The following is an 18,118-nucleotide window of genomic DNA, read 5'->3' as shown; positions in this document are numbered from 1 at the left end:
TCTACCCAGAAGTGGGATTGCTGGATCATATACCAGTTGTATTTCTAATTATTTTTAGGAACCTCTATACTTTTTTCCATAGCAGTTGCATCATTTCATTTTACAATCCCATCAATAGCGCACAAGAGTTCCAATTTCTCAATATCCTCACCAACACTTTTTTTTTGATAGTAGCCATTCTAATGGGTACGAGGTCACTGTGGCTTTGATTTGCATTTCTCTGATGGTTAGTGATGGTAAGCATCTCTTCATGTGCTTGTTGGCCATTTGTACATCATCTTTGGAGAGATGTTATACTCGAGGGTTTACTTCCAGGCTTTCTATTCTATTCCATAGGTCTATTTGTCTTTATGACCATGCCATACTGTTTTGATGACTATAGCTTGTAGTATGTTTTGAAATCAGGAAGTGTGAAGGCAGAGGTTTTTGATATTCATCTTTTCCACCATCATATGTTCTCCATGACCTACATGAAAATAACAGGATCCCTGGGTGTTCTCTGAACATCTCGGACACTTTCAAGCCAATATCTGGTCTCAATTTTAATGATCTCAAGCCATCGAGTTTTATTTTCTACAGAGGAATCTAAGTCTTTATGTCAAAGCCATAAAAGGCAATATACAAAAAGAACACCGAGGAGATGAATTACTCCATTCCACAAAAATCCATCACTGTCAGTATGTAGGTGAATGCCCAGTTGTAGGTGAATTTAAAGAGGGATATGCCCAGACCCTCAGTGGGGCTGACCCCTCCTCTGCTCCCTCCTCCTCTTCTTGGAAAGGTCCTGTGGGAAACTCAGAATGAACTAGGATCATGCAAAATTTTATAGCCCAAATATATGTCTGGGAGCAAAACACACACACAATAACGTGGCCTTCAGCGCAGCCTGTTAACACTTTTCAGTTTGTTTTGTAACAGTCAATTCAACCATGACAAATGAGTGAATGAATGAACGACACCAACAACATCTTGACCTCACGTACAAAGTGACTTAAAAAAACTTTATTGCAGCTTCTTAGAGCAGAACTGAGTGTGCAATGCTAGGACCATCTTGGGGTCTTCAGAGTGGGAAACTGGGACATAGAAGAAGAAAGCAAGCCAGTGCTGGGAGGGCTGGCTGCCCCCAGGAAGCCACAATATCCACAAGAGCTCTTGCTTGCCACACTGCAGAGGACCCAGCGACATCTGGCCGGGAGGGAGAGGACGCCCGGGAAGATGGGCTCAGGGCACCATGTTCCACCACTTGAAGGAGAAGGGCTTTCTGCGCACATTGGTGCCGCAGTGCACCTCCCCATGCCTGATGTGGTAGGTGTAGAAGTCATTGATGAAAGTGCAGTGCAGGCCCAGAGGCTCCAGCAGGGAACACACCTTCTCCTCCAGGCAGCAGCGGCCGTTGATGATGGGCCCAAAGGGCTTGGGGATGCCCAGGTGCTTCCCCAGCACCAGCATGTTCACCTGCAGAGAAATGAGGGCTCAGGTCACAGGCAGCAGCAGGCAGCCTGCAGCGCAATCTGAGCGGCCCCTCCCTTCTCTGACCTTTGGAAATAACAGCCCCTCCAGGCAGAGTGGCAGACCTGTAGTTCCAGCACTTTGGGAGGCTGAGGCAGGAGGATCATTGGAGCCTAAGAGTTTGAGACCAGCCTGGGCAACATGGTGAGACCCCATCTCTACAAAAAGTATTTTTAAAAATTAGCTGGGCATGGGGGTGCGTGCCTCTGGTCCCAGCTACTTTGGAGGCTGAGGCAGGAGGATCACTTGAGCCCAGGAGGTCAAGGCTGCAGTGAGCTGTGATTGTGCCACTGCACTCCAGCCTGGCAGCTTGGGCAACAGAGAGAGACTCTATCTCAAAAATAAAAATTGCCAGGTGTGGTGGCTCACGCCTGTAATTCCAGCACTTTGGGAGGCCGAGGCGAGTGGATCACCTGAGGTCAGGAGTTCGAGACCAGCTTGGCCAACATGGCGAAACCCCGTCTCTACTAAAAATACAAAAATTAGCCAGATGCGCCTGTAATCCCAGCTACTCAGGAGGCTGAGGCAGAAGAATCGCTTGAACCCAGGAGGTGGAGGTTTCAGTGACCCAAGATCATTCCAATGCACTGCAGCCTGGGTGACAGAGTGAGACTCTGTCTCAAAAAATAAAACAAAATAAGAATAATATCCCCACTTTACAAATGAGAAAACTGAGACCCAGATGTGGAAAATGGCTTGCCTAAGGCCACCCAGCTATTCTAGGACTACAGCTATTAGACTCCAAGTTCCATACTCTTATTTATTTTAAATTTAAAAAATTTAGATTCGGGGGTACATATGCATATTTGTTGCACGAGTATATTGCTTACTGGTGGGCACAGGGCTTCCAGTGTATCCATTACGCAAATAGTGAACATCGTACCCGAGAGGTAAGTTTCCAGCCCTCACCTCGCTCTCATTCTCTCCATTTTGGTGGTCGTCAGTGCCTATTATTTCCATCTCTGTGTCTATGCGCACCACTGTTTAGTTTCTACCTATACGTGAGAACATGCAGTATTTGATTTTCTGTTTTAGTTCACTTAGGATAATGCCTCCAGCTCCATCATGTTGCTGCAAAGGACATGATTTCATTTTTTTTTTGTTTTTCGAGTGAGACAGAGGGTCTCACTCTGTCACCCAGGCTAGAGTTCAGTGGTGCGATCTCAGCTCACTGCAATGTCCATCTCCTGGGCTCAAGCAATCCTCCTGCCTCAGCACATGCTACCATGCCTGGCTAAGTTTTGTATTTTTTTGTAGAGACAGAGTTTCTCCAAGTTGCTCAGGCTGGTCTTGAACTCCCGGACTCAAGCAATCCTCCCGCTGAAGCCTCCCAAAGTGCGGGATTACAGGTATGAGCCACCCCTCCTGGCTGATTTCATTCTTTCTGCTGCTGCCCATGCTCTTAACACTACACTCTCCTCCCCTGCCTGCCCCCTTCTGGTAAACTCTTTCTATTACTCAGGGCCCCGCTCAAGTGGCAGCCCCTCTGTGAAACTGCTCATGAATCCCTGAGCTCTGGCAGTCACTCCCGCTCTGTGTTCCCATAACTCCCAGCACTGTGCCTTGCACATAGTAGGCACTCAATAAATATCTGTTGACTGGATGGATAAATGACTACCTCTGTTATGGCACTTTCCATATGTAAATCATGTATGTAAATGACTCTGCTTCCTCCATTAGATTGGCAGGCGGCCCGGTGAGGTGGAAAGGTGAGGATTTTGGCTATAGGCCTATGTGGGTTTGAATCCCAACTCTGCTATTCAATAGCTGTGTAGCCTTAGGCAAGTCACATTACCCCTCTGAGCCGCATCAGCAAAATGAGCCCAACACACATTCCCGTTGCAATGACAATTAGGTAAGAACACGTAGGCACAGCATTGTGCTGGCACGTAGTAGGTGCACAGCCATTTTCCATGGGTCCTCAAGGGGGCGTCTCATTCTTTGCCACCACCTAGACACAGCCCGTGTGTGCTAAGTGCCTCGCACTGTTCATCTCTCTGCCTGTTTCACTCCCTCTTCCCTGCCTCCCACAGCCAGCTCCCAGGAGAGAGGTCTCATGCTCAGGCTCCCTCTGGGGACCTTGAACAGTGAAGGTGCACAGTCAGCTCTCAGCGTTGCTGGCTACCGTAGCCATGAGCATCCACTTTCATTCCTGCACTGGGAAGCCTGGCTTGGCTAAACTGGAGGGAAACAAAATGTTTGGGGTCAATAGTTTAATTTCTTTTGGCCAAGGGACCCTTTATCTACACCCAGTCTTTTGCAGAATGTCCATGCAGAAACAGAAAATCGGAACCACTGGATTTGAGGCCCTGCCTTCAAACTCAAGGGCCCTAGGGAACCCAGTTTGAAAATCACTGTGGTAGGGCCTGCTGGCTCCTCCCTGAACTGTAACCCCCAGCTCCAGAAGAAGGGGGTGGCTGGAGTTCCCCCATAGAACTGGGCGAAGTCTCTGCCTGGGCCTCGGGTGTGCTCTGAAGAGAGGGAGGAATGGGGCCAAGGAGTGGCAAACACACAGTGGATGATATGAAGACAGCACTCAGGGACACAGTGAACGCTCAGGACAAAGGTGGGACCACCCTCAAGGGCAGCCTCCAGAAGGTGGATCCCACCCACTCAGCCTAGGCAGTGCCAGCCCCACCTCCTCACAGGCGCCTTCCCGGACCCCCCAGTCTGAGGTAGTGCCCCCACATGTGTCCCTGTTATGGTGCATAAGGCGACCTGAGGGCATCTTGTTTGTTGCTTGACTCCCCATCCGTCCCTCCATCCCCTGCACCACCCCCAAGCCCCAGGGAAGCTGCTAGGTGGGAAGGCAGCATGGTGGTTCTGGTGTGGGGTCTGAAGTCAGAGCCCTGGCAGAGGCGGCGATAGACTCTGACTCCCGGAATTGTTGTGAGATACCAGAAGGTGCTCTGGAAGTGGTACAGGGCCATGTAAGCCTGTAGAGAGCACCCTTGGCATAAGTGACTCCATCTTAGAAAAAGACTCCATCTTACATTTCAAAAGGCACCATGCTAACAGGAACCAGATATTTGCCTAATCGACAGAGACTGCACCCAACCAGGCAGGGACATAAGCAGGCACACTCTATTACTATCAGTCCACACCAGAGGACTCCAGCTATAAAAAGATCAGGTCTTCACTAGCTCAAGATGACTGTCTTTTTTTTTTTTTTTTGAGACAGAGTCTCACTCTGTCACCCAGGCTGCAGTGCAATAGTGCAATCTTGGCTCACTGCAACCTCTGTCTCCTGAGTTCAAGTGATTCTCCTGCCTCAGCCTCCCAAGTAGTCGGGATTACAGGCTCCTGCCACCACACCTGGCTAATTTTTGTATTCTCAGTAGAGATGGGGTGTCACCATGTTAGCCAGGCTGGTCTCGAACTCCTGACCTCAAGTGATCCACCGGCTTTGGCCTACTAAAGTGCTAGGATTACAAGTGTGAGCCACTACGCCCGGCCTCAAGGTGACTGTCTTAACAGACACTGTCTTGCTGTCACTAGTGATTAGCACCTGGCACCAGCTGTTGAAGGCTCTGCCAAAATTACACTCTTCCTTGCAAGACGTTGATGTGCATTTAGATCAACCTACGACCCTCTCCTTGTCCACATCACTCTCCTTAGACTGGTTCATTGACCCCTTTTCCTATCCCTTTCTCTCTTGATGTTAAATATTGCTTTGTTTGATGTGGAATGTTTTGTCTACAACATTTCTATGTTGATTAAGTACACTACTATGTATGGTTTGCAGTACTGACTGACTTGTGGAGTGGCTTGAGCCTGCGTGCCCAGGGCTCTGCCCACCTGAGAACTGCCCCCGGGGAACTCCGTGTGGCTTGTGGATTTTATGATGGAAATAGCATCAGTAGAAGCCTGACCTCGTGGAAAGACACCAACGTGCACGGACCTGGTCACGTCTGACCTTGTACCACTCAGGACAAAGCTACAAGCGGTTACGGAGAGGAGCCAAGCCCTCTGGGACCGCCCGGGTGCCCCGCTGGCCTCTCGGGCTGAGCTACCTCCATGCCATCCTCCGGGGTTTTAAAGCCACCACCTCCTCACCATGTTGGGGAAAAAGGCTTCGGCCTTGGAGAACTCTTTGAGCTTGAAGAGCTGCGGAATGTCGATGATGTCACTCTCAGCCAGGCCCAGTTCCCGCTTCAGCAGCTCGCGGTTCCAGTCGATGCATCTCTGAGGGGAAGGGCAGGGGCAGTGAGTGGGGGGACTGCTGGCGGTGGGGTTGGTGGGGGACAGTGTGGAACTGAGGCCCCCTGGCCGAGAGAAGGACCTGGGACAGTGTCAGGAAGGCAGTGAGGGCAGCTGCCAGGGCCCCCTGCACAGAGAGGCCTCTGGCCAGTACTCTTGGGGGGCCCTGGGGCCTCCTGCTTCCTCTGCTCCCTCAGCCTCTCCCAGTCTCTGCCTCGCCCCTGCTTCTGTGTCTCTGTCTTCCGGCACATCCTGAGATCCTGAGGGAGACTCCTGCGATGTGCCTCTAATCACTGGGAAGGTGGCTGGGGGTGGGGAGTGGGGGGCGGGAAGGGTGGGGCGCCAGGTCTACTGGGGTGTGGGCACCCAGGCTCCTACCTCCACAAATGAATTATGTTCTCTCAATGTCGTGTTTGACAGAATGTTCTTTATTTTCTGCTGGTTTTTTTCTGTCATGGAGAAAAAGAAAAAGAAAAAAAAAAGAAAAAAAGAAAAAAAAGGCAAATGAATTCAGAGGTCGATTTCCCTCTTCCCAGCCAGTGCCAGGAGGACTCAGTATTCCTACCTATAAAATGGAGGCAGTAATAATTCTTACCATACAGGTTTGCTATGAGCATCTGTGAGTCAAATGCCTTAATACAATATTTTAGCAGTATAAGTTCTCATTAAAAATGTTCTCACCTCATTTAAATTCTATTTTTAAAATATATTTTTATAGTTAAATTAAATTAATTTATTTATTTGAGAGGGAACCTTGCTCTGTCACCCACGCTGGAGTGCAATGGCACGATCTTGGCTCACTGCAACCTCCACCTCCCAGGTTCAAGCGATTCTCCTGCCTCAGCCTCCCCAGCAGCTGGGATTACAGGCACACACCACCGTACCCAGCTAACTTTTGTACTTTTAGTAGAGACGGGGTTTCACCATGTTGGCCAGGCTGGTCTCGAACTCCTGACCTCAAGTGATCCACCCGCCTCAGGCTCCCAAAGTGCTGGGATTATAGGCGTGAGCCACCGCGCCTGGCCTAGTTTAATGTATTTTGATAGCACACTTATAGGAACAGCACAGAAAACAGACAACATTAAAAATATCTATTTGCATGCAGGACAGACAGCTCAGAAAAGTATAGTGAATAGATGGAATCTACTGTGTGATAAAAATGCTACAAATACCATTTAGTTGCTGTCAATAAGAAATTTCCTTGTTTTGAGCAGGGCTCGGTGGTTCACGCCCATAATCCCAGCACTTTGGGAGGCTGAGGCGGGCGGATCACCAAGTTAGGAGTTCGGGACCAACATGGCCAGCCTGACAAAACCCTATCTCTACTAAAAATACAAAAAATTAGCCAAGTGTGGTGGTGCACGCCTGTAATCCCAGCTCCTTGGGAGGCTGGGGCAGGAGAATCACTTGAACCCAGGAGGTGGAGGCTGCAGAGAGCTGAGATTGCGCCACTGCACTCCAGCCTGGGCAATAGAGGAAAACTTCGTCTCAAAAAAAAAAACGTCCAGAAAAATTTAACAGGTTTACTTATAATTATTAAAAAGTTGAACCACTGAAACTTGTTCACTAAAATATTTTGTCTTGCATTAATGCTAAATTCTCTTGTCTCCTAAGAGATCCCATTGAGAGAGGAAGAAACAGATCCGCCCTCACCTGACGCCACACAACATACTCAGACCTGAGGTGGAGCTCTCAGCCACGGAGGCTTCTCAGCCCGTGGGCCTGGCCCGTGTCTGTGAGCTCTGCTGAAAGAGTAATATTTCATCTGTGCTCCAGCCAGACCGAACCTCCCCCGGGTCCTCACACACATCACGCTTTCTCCCACCTCTGAGCCTTCACACGCCCTGCCCCTCTGCCTGCAGTATCTCTCTTCCTGTCATTTCCCTGCACCGTTTGCCCAGCCAAGTCCTACTTGCATGCTCCTACTTGGCCTTTGCCTCCTCTAACAAGGCTTCCCTGAGCTCCGTCCACTCAGACACCCCTCAAAGCCCCTGTGTTGCAGTTGTTCTGTTGACTCACTTCCCCTGGCCTGTGAACCCACTGGGTAGCGAGCTGCTCTGCCCTGTCCACGCAGTCTCCCCAGTGTTTGGCACAGTTCCTGGCACACAGTAGGTGCTCAGATGCTACCCTGTTGCCTGGATGATTCCCTCCAGGCAACAGCAGACCACGGGAAGCAGGAAGGTGCACGGATGGGAGAACAAGGCAGGGTCAACTTACTCTTGATCCCTTGGAACAGCAGGGCATCCCCGTGGCCCTCATTCTGCTGCTCCTGGAACAGTTTGTAGCAGGACCTGGGGCTGGCCAGAAGCAGCCGGAAGCCCTGGAGGCAGAAACACTGGGGTTAGAAGTCAGCTTTGCCTCCTGGGGCTCCAAGAAGGGTGGATCTGCTGAGGGTGGGAGGGGTGTGGACTTGGACCCAAGCTGGCCACCTCCTCTACTCCCATCCTAAGGGTGAAGGAAAAATTGACTCAGACAAGTAAAGTTGCTCCCACCCCAGGCAGAGGGTCTACTCAGGAAGGAGGCATGGCCTCCTGAGGCAGCCCCCAAGACTGTACCTTCCTGTCAGGTGCAGGCACAAAGCTCAGGAACTCGTCCACGTGGCCCACGGTCAGCCAGTCAGAATAGAGCTTCACAGGGGCCTGCACCTGCTGGGCGCTGAGGAAGTCCTGCAGGGCCTGGTGCATCTCCCGGCTGTCACTGCTATCATGGCAGGGTTAAAGGGGTGTTATTGGCAGCAAGGACTACAGGGAAGTCTCTGAAGGACAAGGGGCCTGGCAAAAAGGTCAGGGTTCTCTTTCGGCTGAGAAAAGGATGCAGGAGGCTGGAATGCCTTTATTTTATCCCCTAACATTTGACAAATTAAGGAATTGTCATTCTAGTTTCATTGGGGGAAACTGAAGCACTAAGTAGGACAGAGTTTAGCCTCAGAAAGCACTGCCTCTTGAATTAGACGAGATGCTGGTGTTCTGAGTACAGATGGGTTTAGAGCCAGACTGACCTAAGTTGGTGATCTCTTGTTAGCCGTGTGGCCTTGGGGACATTCCTTCACCTGTTTGAGCCTCAGTTGTCTCCTAAAAAAAACCATTAGTGTTCCATTGCCTTGCTCTTGCTCTTTTTTTTTTTTTTTTTGAGACAGAGTCTTCCTTTGTTGCCGAGGCTGGTGCAATCTCGGCTCACTGCAACCTCTGCCTCCCAGGATCAAGTGATTCTCCTGCCTCAGCCTCCCGAGTAGCTGGGATTATAGGCATGTGCCACCACGCCCAGCTAATTTTTGTATTTTTGGTAGAGACAGGGTTTCCTCATGTTAGTCACGCTGGTCTCGAACTCCTGACCTCAGGTAATCCACCCACCTCAGCCTCCCGAAGTGCTGGGATTATAGGCGTGAGCCACTGTGCCCAGACTCTTCTTCTTGTTCAATTAGTTCTAGCCATCCTGGCCTTGCACACAGGAGCTCATTCCTGCCTCAGGGCCTTTGCACACGCACTTTCATCTGCCTGGAACTCTCTGTCCCAGATCTCCATGTGGCCCTGTCCCTTCTGTCATTAGGCCTCAGTTCAAAAGCCCCTTCCCCAAAGAGGCCCTTCTGGTCACCCTAACGTTTCCTCTTCCTCCTGTGCCCCTCTCTTTTATTTTTGTCACTATTTGAAATTATCTTGTCTACTTTTCTATCATCTATTTCCCCACTAGAGTAGTGGTAAGGACTTGTCTTTCATGTCCATGGTTGCATTCCCAGCTCCCAGAACATTCTGGATGCTCAGTAAATATTCACTGACTGAAAGAGGGTAAGTGGCAGAGCTGGAACTGAACTTGGGTCTATGGGCTCCAAAGCCTGCATTCCTCACCCTGTACTTGGATTCCCCTCATACTCCCTCAAGCCTGTTGCGCCCTCTAGAGTCGGAAGCAGGTAGGTGAGGCTTCCACTCTGGCCTCTGCTTTTCCACGGCCTCCCTGGGTCCTGGCCGCCCCCTCCTGTTACTCCCCTCCTTACCTGGGATAACAGCTGTCCCCGAAGAGAATCCTGCCCAGCGGGTATTCCTTGTCCCCGACTGTGACCGGTGGGCTCACTTCCAGGTTCCCAAAGGAGTCCAGCCCACTGACACCCCCTGTTTGGGGCCCTCGAGTTACGTAGCCAAAATCTGGACCCTGAGATACGAGAAGGGAGTGCCAAGAGTTAGAGGAATGAGGTCCCTGGTGAAGGGTGCGGGGGTCCAAGTTTAGAGATGAACTTGGGCACAGGAAGTAACTCAGTACCGTCTGCAGCTGGTACATAGCAGGTGCTGTTATCACGTGTGGAATGTTAAAGGAATGTTAACTTCATTCAGTGGACAAGAAAAGGGACTAGCTAACGCATGCCAGCTGCTTGGGAAACCTTAACTTTGGCATAAAACGAATCTGCAAAACATCATTTTTTTCCCCACCTTAAGACAGAGTCTCACTCTGTTGCCCAGGCTGGAGTGCAGTGGTGTGATCTCAGCTCACTGCAACCTCTGCCTCTGGGTTCAAGCAATACTCCTCAGCCTCCTGAGTAGTGGAGACTACAGGCATGCCCCACCACGCCCAGCTAATTTTTGTGTGTGTATATATGTGTGTGTGTATATATATATATATATTTTTAAATATAGTTTTTAATTATGCTTTAAGTTCTAGGGTACATGTGCACAACGTGCAGGTTTGTTACACATGGATACATGTGCCATGCTGGTGTGCTGCACCCATTAACTCATCATTTACATTAGGTATATCTCCTAGTGCTATCCCTCCCCCATCTTTTTTTTTTTTTTTTTTTTTTAAAGTAGAGATGGGATTTCACCATGTTGGCCAGGCTAGTCTCAGATTCCTGACCTCAAGTGATCTGCCTGCCTCAACCTCCCAAAGTGCTAGGATTACAGGCATGAGCCACCACGCCCAGCCACATTTATCCTCTTAAAGTTCTGGAGGCCAGAAGTGTGAAATCAGTTTCACTGGGCTTAAGTCCAGGGATGGCAGAGCTGGTTCCTCCTGGAGGCCCTGAGGAAAGAATCTATTATATTTCCTTGTCTTATTCAGCTTCTAACAGCCGCCTTGGCTGGCAGCCCCTTCTTCCACCTTCAAAGATCTCTAGTCTCTGCTTCCATCATCACAGGCCCTCCCCCATTCCAGGATAAACCAGGATAATCACCCCATCGCAAGATCCCTAACATAATCACGTTCAGCAAAGTCCCTTTTACCTTATAAGGAAACATCAGATTCGGGGGGATTAGGATGTACAGGGGCCATTATTCAGTCCACCGCCCATCTCCCCCGCCTCCCAGGAGAGGGTACATCTAGCCTTCCACACATAGATGGTCCATTCCCTGAGGCTTCATGGGGGCCATGAACTTCCTGAGAGTAGATGCCAAGTTGTGTGCCCAGGTGTGAGTTTCTGGGAAGATGAGTAGGTCTCAAGAAGGTCTGTGATCTCCAAATGTACTTCTTCACTGCAGTTTTGACCTCCTGGGCTCAAACGATCCTCCCGCCTCAGCCGCCCCAGTAGCTGGGACCACAGGTGCATGCCATCACAATCTGGCTAATTTTTAAAGTTGTTTTTTCCCTGTAGAGATGGGGTCTCACTATGTTGCCCAGGCTGGTCTCAAACTTGTGGGCTCAATCTTCCTGCCTCGGCTCCCAGAGTGTTGGGATTATAGGTGTGAGTTACTGCACCCAGCCTGATTCCACAAATTTAAAAACCACACTTCCAGTTCCTCTCTCCACTTCTCTCTAAAACCCAGACCAACCTGCCTTCCCCTGCCCATCAAAGCTTTCCTTGTCCAGGTCTCCAGGAACACACAGCCAAACCCCAAGGGCAATGCCTGGCCCGCACCTTCCCCCTCAGAAGCCCCTGAATCAGCCGGTCATGCCTGCGTTCTTGGCACACTTTCTGCACTTGGCTTTCAGGACTCTGGGGGATCCTGGTTCACCTCCAACCTCATTTGCCCCTTCAGTGGTCCTGCCGAGTCTCATGGAATTCCATTCTTGACCCGACAACCCTCGTGTTCGCATCTCTGGGCATCCTTTCCCTCCCAAACATCAGATGTGTACTGTGGCTCACCTGACTTCCCATTTGCATGTTGACCAATGATCTCCCACTTACCCTGAACAGAACTTTGGGCCCCCTCTTCCCACCTCCTCATTCTCCATCAACCTGTTCCTTCTCCCAGAGTCCTCCCCTTCCAAGGGATGGTGCCTGCCACCCACAGAGGTCACAGCCTTGCTGTCGGCTTTGGCTTGCCTCTCTCATAGTGGGGGTCCGAATGTCCTGCTGACTCTGCCTTCTAGACATAGCTGGAATCTTACGGCTTCTCGCCTCCTCCGGCCACGCCCTGCCTGCACTCCCAGCATCCTTCACCTGCCCACTCCCCTCCCCCTTGCCTCTGCTCTCTTTACACAACGCGTAGCAGGGCTTGTTCTCTTTTCTAACAAACCAGATCATAATCCTCCTCTGTTTAAGACCCTGTGATGATTCTCAGTTTCTAAACAATGGCCTCACCAGTAGCCAACAAGCCCAACTCCATCCTGTCATCCTGTCCCTTCCCCATCACCTCTGACCACAGCCTCTCCTACCACCTCCCATCATCTCCCTGACCACCCCTCCTACAACCTCTCATCTCCTCCCTGACTGCCTCTCCTACGGCCTCCCATCACCTCTCTGACCACAGTCTCTACTACCACCTCCCATCACCTCCTATCTCCTCCCTGACTGCCTCTTCTCCCACCTCCCATCACCTCTCTGACCACTTCTCCTACCGCCTCCCATCTCCTCCCTGACTGTTTCTCCTCCCACCTCCCATCACCTCCCTCACCACCCCTCCTACAACCTCTCATCTCCTCCCTGACCACCCCTGCTACAACCTCTCATCTCCTCCCTGACCACCCCTGCTACAACCTCTCATCTCCTCCCTGACCACCCCTGCTACAACCTCTCATCTCCTCCCTGACTGCCTCTCCTACAACCTCTCATCTCCTTCCTGACTGCCTCTCCTACGGCCTCCCATCACCTCTCTGACCACAGTCTCTCCTACCACCTCCCATCACCTCCCTGACCACAGTCTCTCCTACCACCTCCCATCACCTCCTATCTCCTCCCTGACCGCCTCTCCTCCCGCCTCCCATCACCTCCCATCACCTCCCATCACCTCCCTGACTGCCTCTCCTCCCGCCTCTGATCACCTCCCATCACCTCCCTGACCACCCCTCCTACCACCTCTCATCACCTACTATCTCCTCCCTGACCGCCTCTCCTCCCACCTCCCATCACCTCCCTGACTACCATGCCTACCACCTCCCATCTCCTCCCTGACTGCCTCTCCTCCCGCCTCCCATCACCTCCCATCACCTCCCTGACCGCCACTCCTACCACCTCCCATCACCTCTGGCTGCCTCTCCTACCACCTCCTATCTCCTCTCTGACCACCTTTCCTCCCGCTCTTCTGGTTGCTCTGCTCCACCCCTCCAGGCCTTCTTGCTATTCTTGAACACTCAAGGGAGGCTCCTGCCCCAGGGCCTTTGCACTGGCTGTTTCACTGCCTACAACACTCTTCACCCAGACACCCATTCACATGGCCAGTTCGCTCACCTCCCTCAAGCGTTTGCTATAAGGTCAGCTTCTCTGTGAAGCTCCCCCTGACCCCCCTATTTAAGAATGCAATTTTTTTTTTTTTTTTTTTTTTTTTTGAGACCAGGTCTCACTCCTATTGCCCACGCTGGAATGCAGTAGTGTGATCATGGCTCACTGCAGCCTCACCCTTCAGGGTTCAAGGATCCTCCCACCTCAGCCTCCTAAGTAGCTGGAACTATAGGCATGTACCACCATATTTTTATTAAAAAATTTTTTTTTTGTAGAGACAGGGTTTCACTATGGTACCTAGGCTGGTCTCAAACTCCTAGGTTCAAGTAATCCACCAGCCTTGGCCTCCCAAAGTGGTGGGATTACTGGAATGAGCCACCAGACTCGGCTTTAAGAATGTAACCTAATCCACCTTCCCTACCACACTGGCACCTGCGAGCCCCTCCATTCTGCTGTACTCTGTCTTTTCCTGCAGCTCTTTTTTTTTTCCTCTGAGACAAGGTCTCATCTGTCACCCAGACTGGAGTGCAGTGGTGCAATCATGACTCACTGCAGCCTTGACCTCCTGGGCTCAAGCGATCCTCCCGCCTCAGCCTCTCTAGTACTTGGGGCTACAGGCATGCGTTACCATGCCTAGCTAATTAAAACAATTTTTTTTTTTTTTTTTGGTAGGGACAAGGTCTCCTTATGTTGCCCAGTCTGGTCTCAAACTCCTGGGCTCAAACAGTTCTCACACCTTGGCCTTCCAAAGTGCTAGGATTACAGGCATAAGCCACCACACCCGGCACCTGCAGCTCTTGACGTCGCCTTCTAAGGAACTGTATAACTGCTTTGTTCCATTCATTGTCTGCTGTCTGTCTCTCGGGCCAGAATGTCCCCTCCGTGAGGTCAGGGACCTTGGCGTTGCTCCCTGTCATATCCCAAGTGCCCAGAACAAGTCCTGGCTGAGTATGTGTTCGAACAGTGATGAAGGAATGTAAATTCATCCACATCACTGCCCCAGCTGCTGCTGTGAGAGGGGGTAAGTTATACAGCCTTCAGGCTTGGATTTCTGCAGGCAAAAGAAGGGGTGTCCAGAGTCTGCAGAAGTGGCCCCCCAAGAGTGGGCTGTGCGGGGGATGCTCACGGGTGCCAGGGGATGCAGCCTGAGGCACACACAACGTTGGAAAGCTGTTGCCCTTCTCGTTTTCCTCCAGTCTTTTCTGGCTTCCTCAAAAATTCAAGTTTCAGTGATGCAAACACAACCCTGACACCTGCTCATCTCTCATGTTAACAACCAGAGAGCTGACCTCCAGCTCAGAGATGCTGCAGTCACTTGTAACGAGCTGGCTTTGGTAGCAGGATCTTGTTTCAGTTTGTTTAACTTCACAGTTGCCTTCTATCTGTAGGAAGTGCTGCTGGTTCCCCATTGACGGCGGTGATAGAAAATTGACTGACGATGCTTACGGGAAGAACCACCACTGTGTGAAGCTTCGTGCCAGCTGCCCGATGGACAGCGTTAAGGCATAACAGCCTCAGGCCCAGCAGCGTGGGCAATAAAAAATAGATGAAGGAGTCCATGATTTTAACAAAATACACTGAAGAAGTCAACAGGGGGCTGTAGTGGAGAAGGCTAGGAGTTGGGGTGGGAGTAGGGATCCCTCCTTCAGCATCAGGGAAGGCCTCACTGAGTAGGGAATCGAAGCTGAAACCTGAAGGCTGAGAAGCAGCCAGCCCCGTGGACAGCGAACAGCGTTGCAGGCAGAGGGAATGGCATATGCAAAGACCATGAGGTGGGGAAACGTTAGGCAAGTTTGAAGAATAGGACGGAGGCCAGTGGAGGTGGGGCTGGGTAAGGGACAGCGAGAGTGGCCCACAATGGTGCTGGAGAGGCAGGTGGGGCCAAAGCCTGGTGCCGAGTGTGACTTTTTCTCCAATTCTTTTCATTCTGAGTGATTTGGGTGTTTTTTTTTGTTTTTGTTTTTGTTTTTTCTTTAGACACAGTCTTGCTCTGTCACCCAGGCTGGAGTGCAATGGTGCAATCTCGGTTCACTGCAACTTCTGCCTCCTGGGTTCAAGGGATTCTCCTGCCTCAGTCTCTCGAGTAGATGGGATTACAGGCACACGCCACCATGCCCAGCTGATTTTTGTATTTGTAGAGATTTTTAGAGATGGGATTTCGCCATGTTGGCCCGGCTGGTCTTGAACTTCTGACCTCAGGTGATCCGCCCTCCTTGGCCTCCCAAAGTGCTGGGATTACAGGTGTGAGCCACCGCGCCTGGCCTCATTCTGAGTGATCTGAGTCGGAATACGCAGATGTGCTTAGCTGAGGGACCAGTGCCACCTGCCTTCATCCAAAGTTGTCTGTGGGAAAGGGGATGACAACGGTGCCGAGGTGTCCGTCTGTCTGTCCAGCAGGACTCATGGCATCAGAAAATCTGACCTTTGTTATACTTGGAGCATCAAAATAGGAGACACAGCCACTGAACTAGGCAGGACTGAAAGCAGCGGAAAGAGGGTAAAGTCACGGTAGCAGCTGGCTGGCTTGCCCCAGCGCTGCTGAAACAGGATGGACTCGACCCCGTGGCTGAGTACACACTGTGAATCCAACAGCATCTCTGCATCTCCACTGCTCGGCACACAGCTTGGCCAGGAGGAAGCAAGCCTCGGGGCAAGTCGTTGAGTTTGACTGAAGTTTCATTCTGAAGCCTTCTGTGTGGGCAGGGCCACTCTTCCTGCCCTTGGGGCACAGTACAGATGCTTGTCGGAAAGCCATGTGTCCTAGCAAACCCTGGACCCCATGCTCCTTCCGTCGTTTTCCCTGGGCACCTTGAGCCAAGGGGCTGCCAGGGCTCAGAGTGCAGGCCTGGAGTCTTCCTGGGAAAGCAGGCAGAGGGAGGCAGGGCGGGGAAGAGCATGCTCACCAAGCCGGACTGGCCGGGTTTGAATTCCAACTTCTCCACTCTGAGCCTCAGTTTCTTCTTCTATAAAATGGGCCTATTGATAGCATCTCCATAAAAGTTTATCAAATTAAATGAGTCAGTGCAGGTAAAGAATGAAGCACTGGCTAACACACGACTCATGCTCAATAAATGCAACTATTATTATTATTATTGTTCTGTGCTGAGTTTGCATCAACCTGCCAGGCTAGTCAAGCACGAGTCAGCAATATGTACTTCCTGTCCCCACATGGACAGCCTCTGGCTGGTAGAGTCACACCCAGGAAGTGACCACTGATACACTGATCCCCAAATCCCCCACATCCCAGATGGAGCCCCTAAAGGCCAAACCCCACCCATAAGACGGAGCCTCCAGCTGGGCGTTGGGAAAGATTCCAGCCCTGGCCCCACCTCCGCCGTGCAGCAAGAGCTTCTTTAAGAGCACAGGGAGGTCCAAGCCTGAGCCACCTCCTCGGCAGGGTTCCCTGGAGACCAAGCTGAGCTCACAGGCCACAAGGACTTTGGGAAATGAAGAGCCAGATCTTATCTCGGTAATAACAAAAATAACAAGCCCCACCTACACAAGCCCACTTTGGTAGGAATTCCACCTGCTTGCCCTGGGTTACTCAGCCACAGACGCAGGCGGGGAAGCCAGGCTAAAAGGAGGGAGTCTCAAGACAAGAGGGCTTCGGCAGCTGTGCCCCCTCCCCACCCCAGGCAGGTACCATCACGCGTTTGACGGGAAACTCCTTCAGGCCTCTGTTCCTTGGAGAGTCAAATACCACGGGCAGCGTTTTGTGTGGGGCTTGGATGTAGCCGATCTCCATTTCATCCTGTGGGAGTGAGTGGAGAGGAGGTTGTTGTGCGTGCTACCCGGGTCTTGGTGCCCAACGCCAGGATGGGGGCATGAAACCATCCATGCACTCTTACCCTTGCAGTCAAGGGCACATCCCATGAGATGTTTGATCACAGAGAAGGGGCTCAGAAAGCGGAGCTTATTGCCCCATATTTGCCCAGTGCACGAGAGGCCATGAGCCTGCAGGAGCGCCCTTCCCTCCCACTCCTGGTGGTGCCTGGGCTGGTGCTGGTGACCCCTGGTGAGCAAAACTCAGACCCCTCCTCAAGGTGAGAAAACCGGGAGCCAGGCAGTGAGCACCAGGGTTAGGAGGTGATGAGGGGGTGAGGGGTTGAGGGGTCTGTGGGGACACGGAGGAGGGGCTCCCGATGCAGCTAGGATGGGCCAGAGAAGGCCTCTTGGTGCCAGGGCTCCCAGCCTCCTCCCCAAAGGAAGGCGGATAAGACCCAGCCTGGGCCACTACAGCGGGCAGGAGGAGCACGGGGAGGTTTCAGAAATGAATCTGCTGCAAATTCCACCTCCGCGGGCTTGTATTCTAGCAGGCAGATGCGATGTTGGACATAATCACTACTATAAGTTACTATTAGGATGAACCAGACGAAAGTTCCACTCTTGCAAATCAAAAATGGCACCTATCAGCAATTTCACACAAGTCAACCTGGTATCAAAAAAATGGAATGGCGGCCAGGTGCAGTAAGTCACGCCTGTAAGCCCAGCACTCTGGGAGGCTGAGGTGGGTGGATCACCTGAGGTCAGGAGTTCGAGACCAGCCTGACCAACAAGGAGAAATGCCATCTCTATTAAAATACAAAATTAGCCAGGCATGGTGGCGCATGCCCGTAATCCCAGCTACTCGGGAGGCTGAGGCAGGAAAATCACTTGAACCAGGGAGGCGGAGGTTGTGGTGAGCTGAGATTGTGCCATTGCACTCTAGCCTGGGCAATGAGAGCGAAACTCCGTCTCAAAAAAAAAAAAAAAAAAAAGAGGGGCAAGAAAGGAAGAGAGGATGTTGTGTGGGGGTGAAAAGAAAGAAGGTTGAATTCCTGCTGGGGG

The 18,118-nt window shown here is 51.4% G+C and overlaps 1 protein-coding gene across 1 annotated transcript in view; it reads right to left on the bottom strand.

Annotated features, from left to right (window-relative positions):
* Positions 1-975: 975 nt before the first annotated feature.
* PADI4 (peptidyl arginine deiminase 4) overlaps positions 976-18,118 on the bottom strand; it is a 55,640-nt gene continuing 38,497 nt past the window's right edge. Inside the window, exons 10-16 of the mRNA XM_025394024.1 lie at positions 16,935-17,042; positions 9,698-9,852; positions 8,265-8,409; positions 7,927-8,029; positions 6,088-6,158; positions 5,566-5,694; positions 976-1,455 (exon numbers count right to left, since the gene is read on the bottom strand). Of these exons, the coding sequence (XP_025249809.1) occupies positions 1,222-1,455; positions 5,566-5,694; positions 6,088-6,158; positions 7,927-8,029; positions 8,265-8,409; positions 9,698-9,852; positions 16,935-17,042 (945 nt within the window). The 3' untranslated portion in view covers positions 976-1,221. The remainder of the gene's footprint in view (positions 1,456-5,565; positions 5,695-6,087; positions 6,159-7,926; positions 8,030-8,264; positions 8,410-9,697; positions 9,853-16,934; positions 17,043-18,118) is intronic.

Source organism: Theropithecus gelada, chromosome 1, assembly GCF_003255815.1.
Source record: "Theropithecus gelada isolate Dixy chromosome 1, Tgel_1.0, whole genome shotgun sequence".
NCBI classification, from domain to species: domain Eukaryota; kingdom Metazoa; phylum Chordata; class Mammalia; order Primates; family Cercopithecidae; genus Theropithecus; species Theropithecus gelada.
This window is presented reverse-complemented; position numbering and strand designations above follow the sequence as displayed.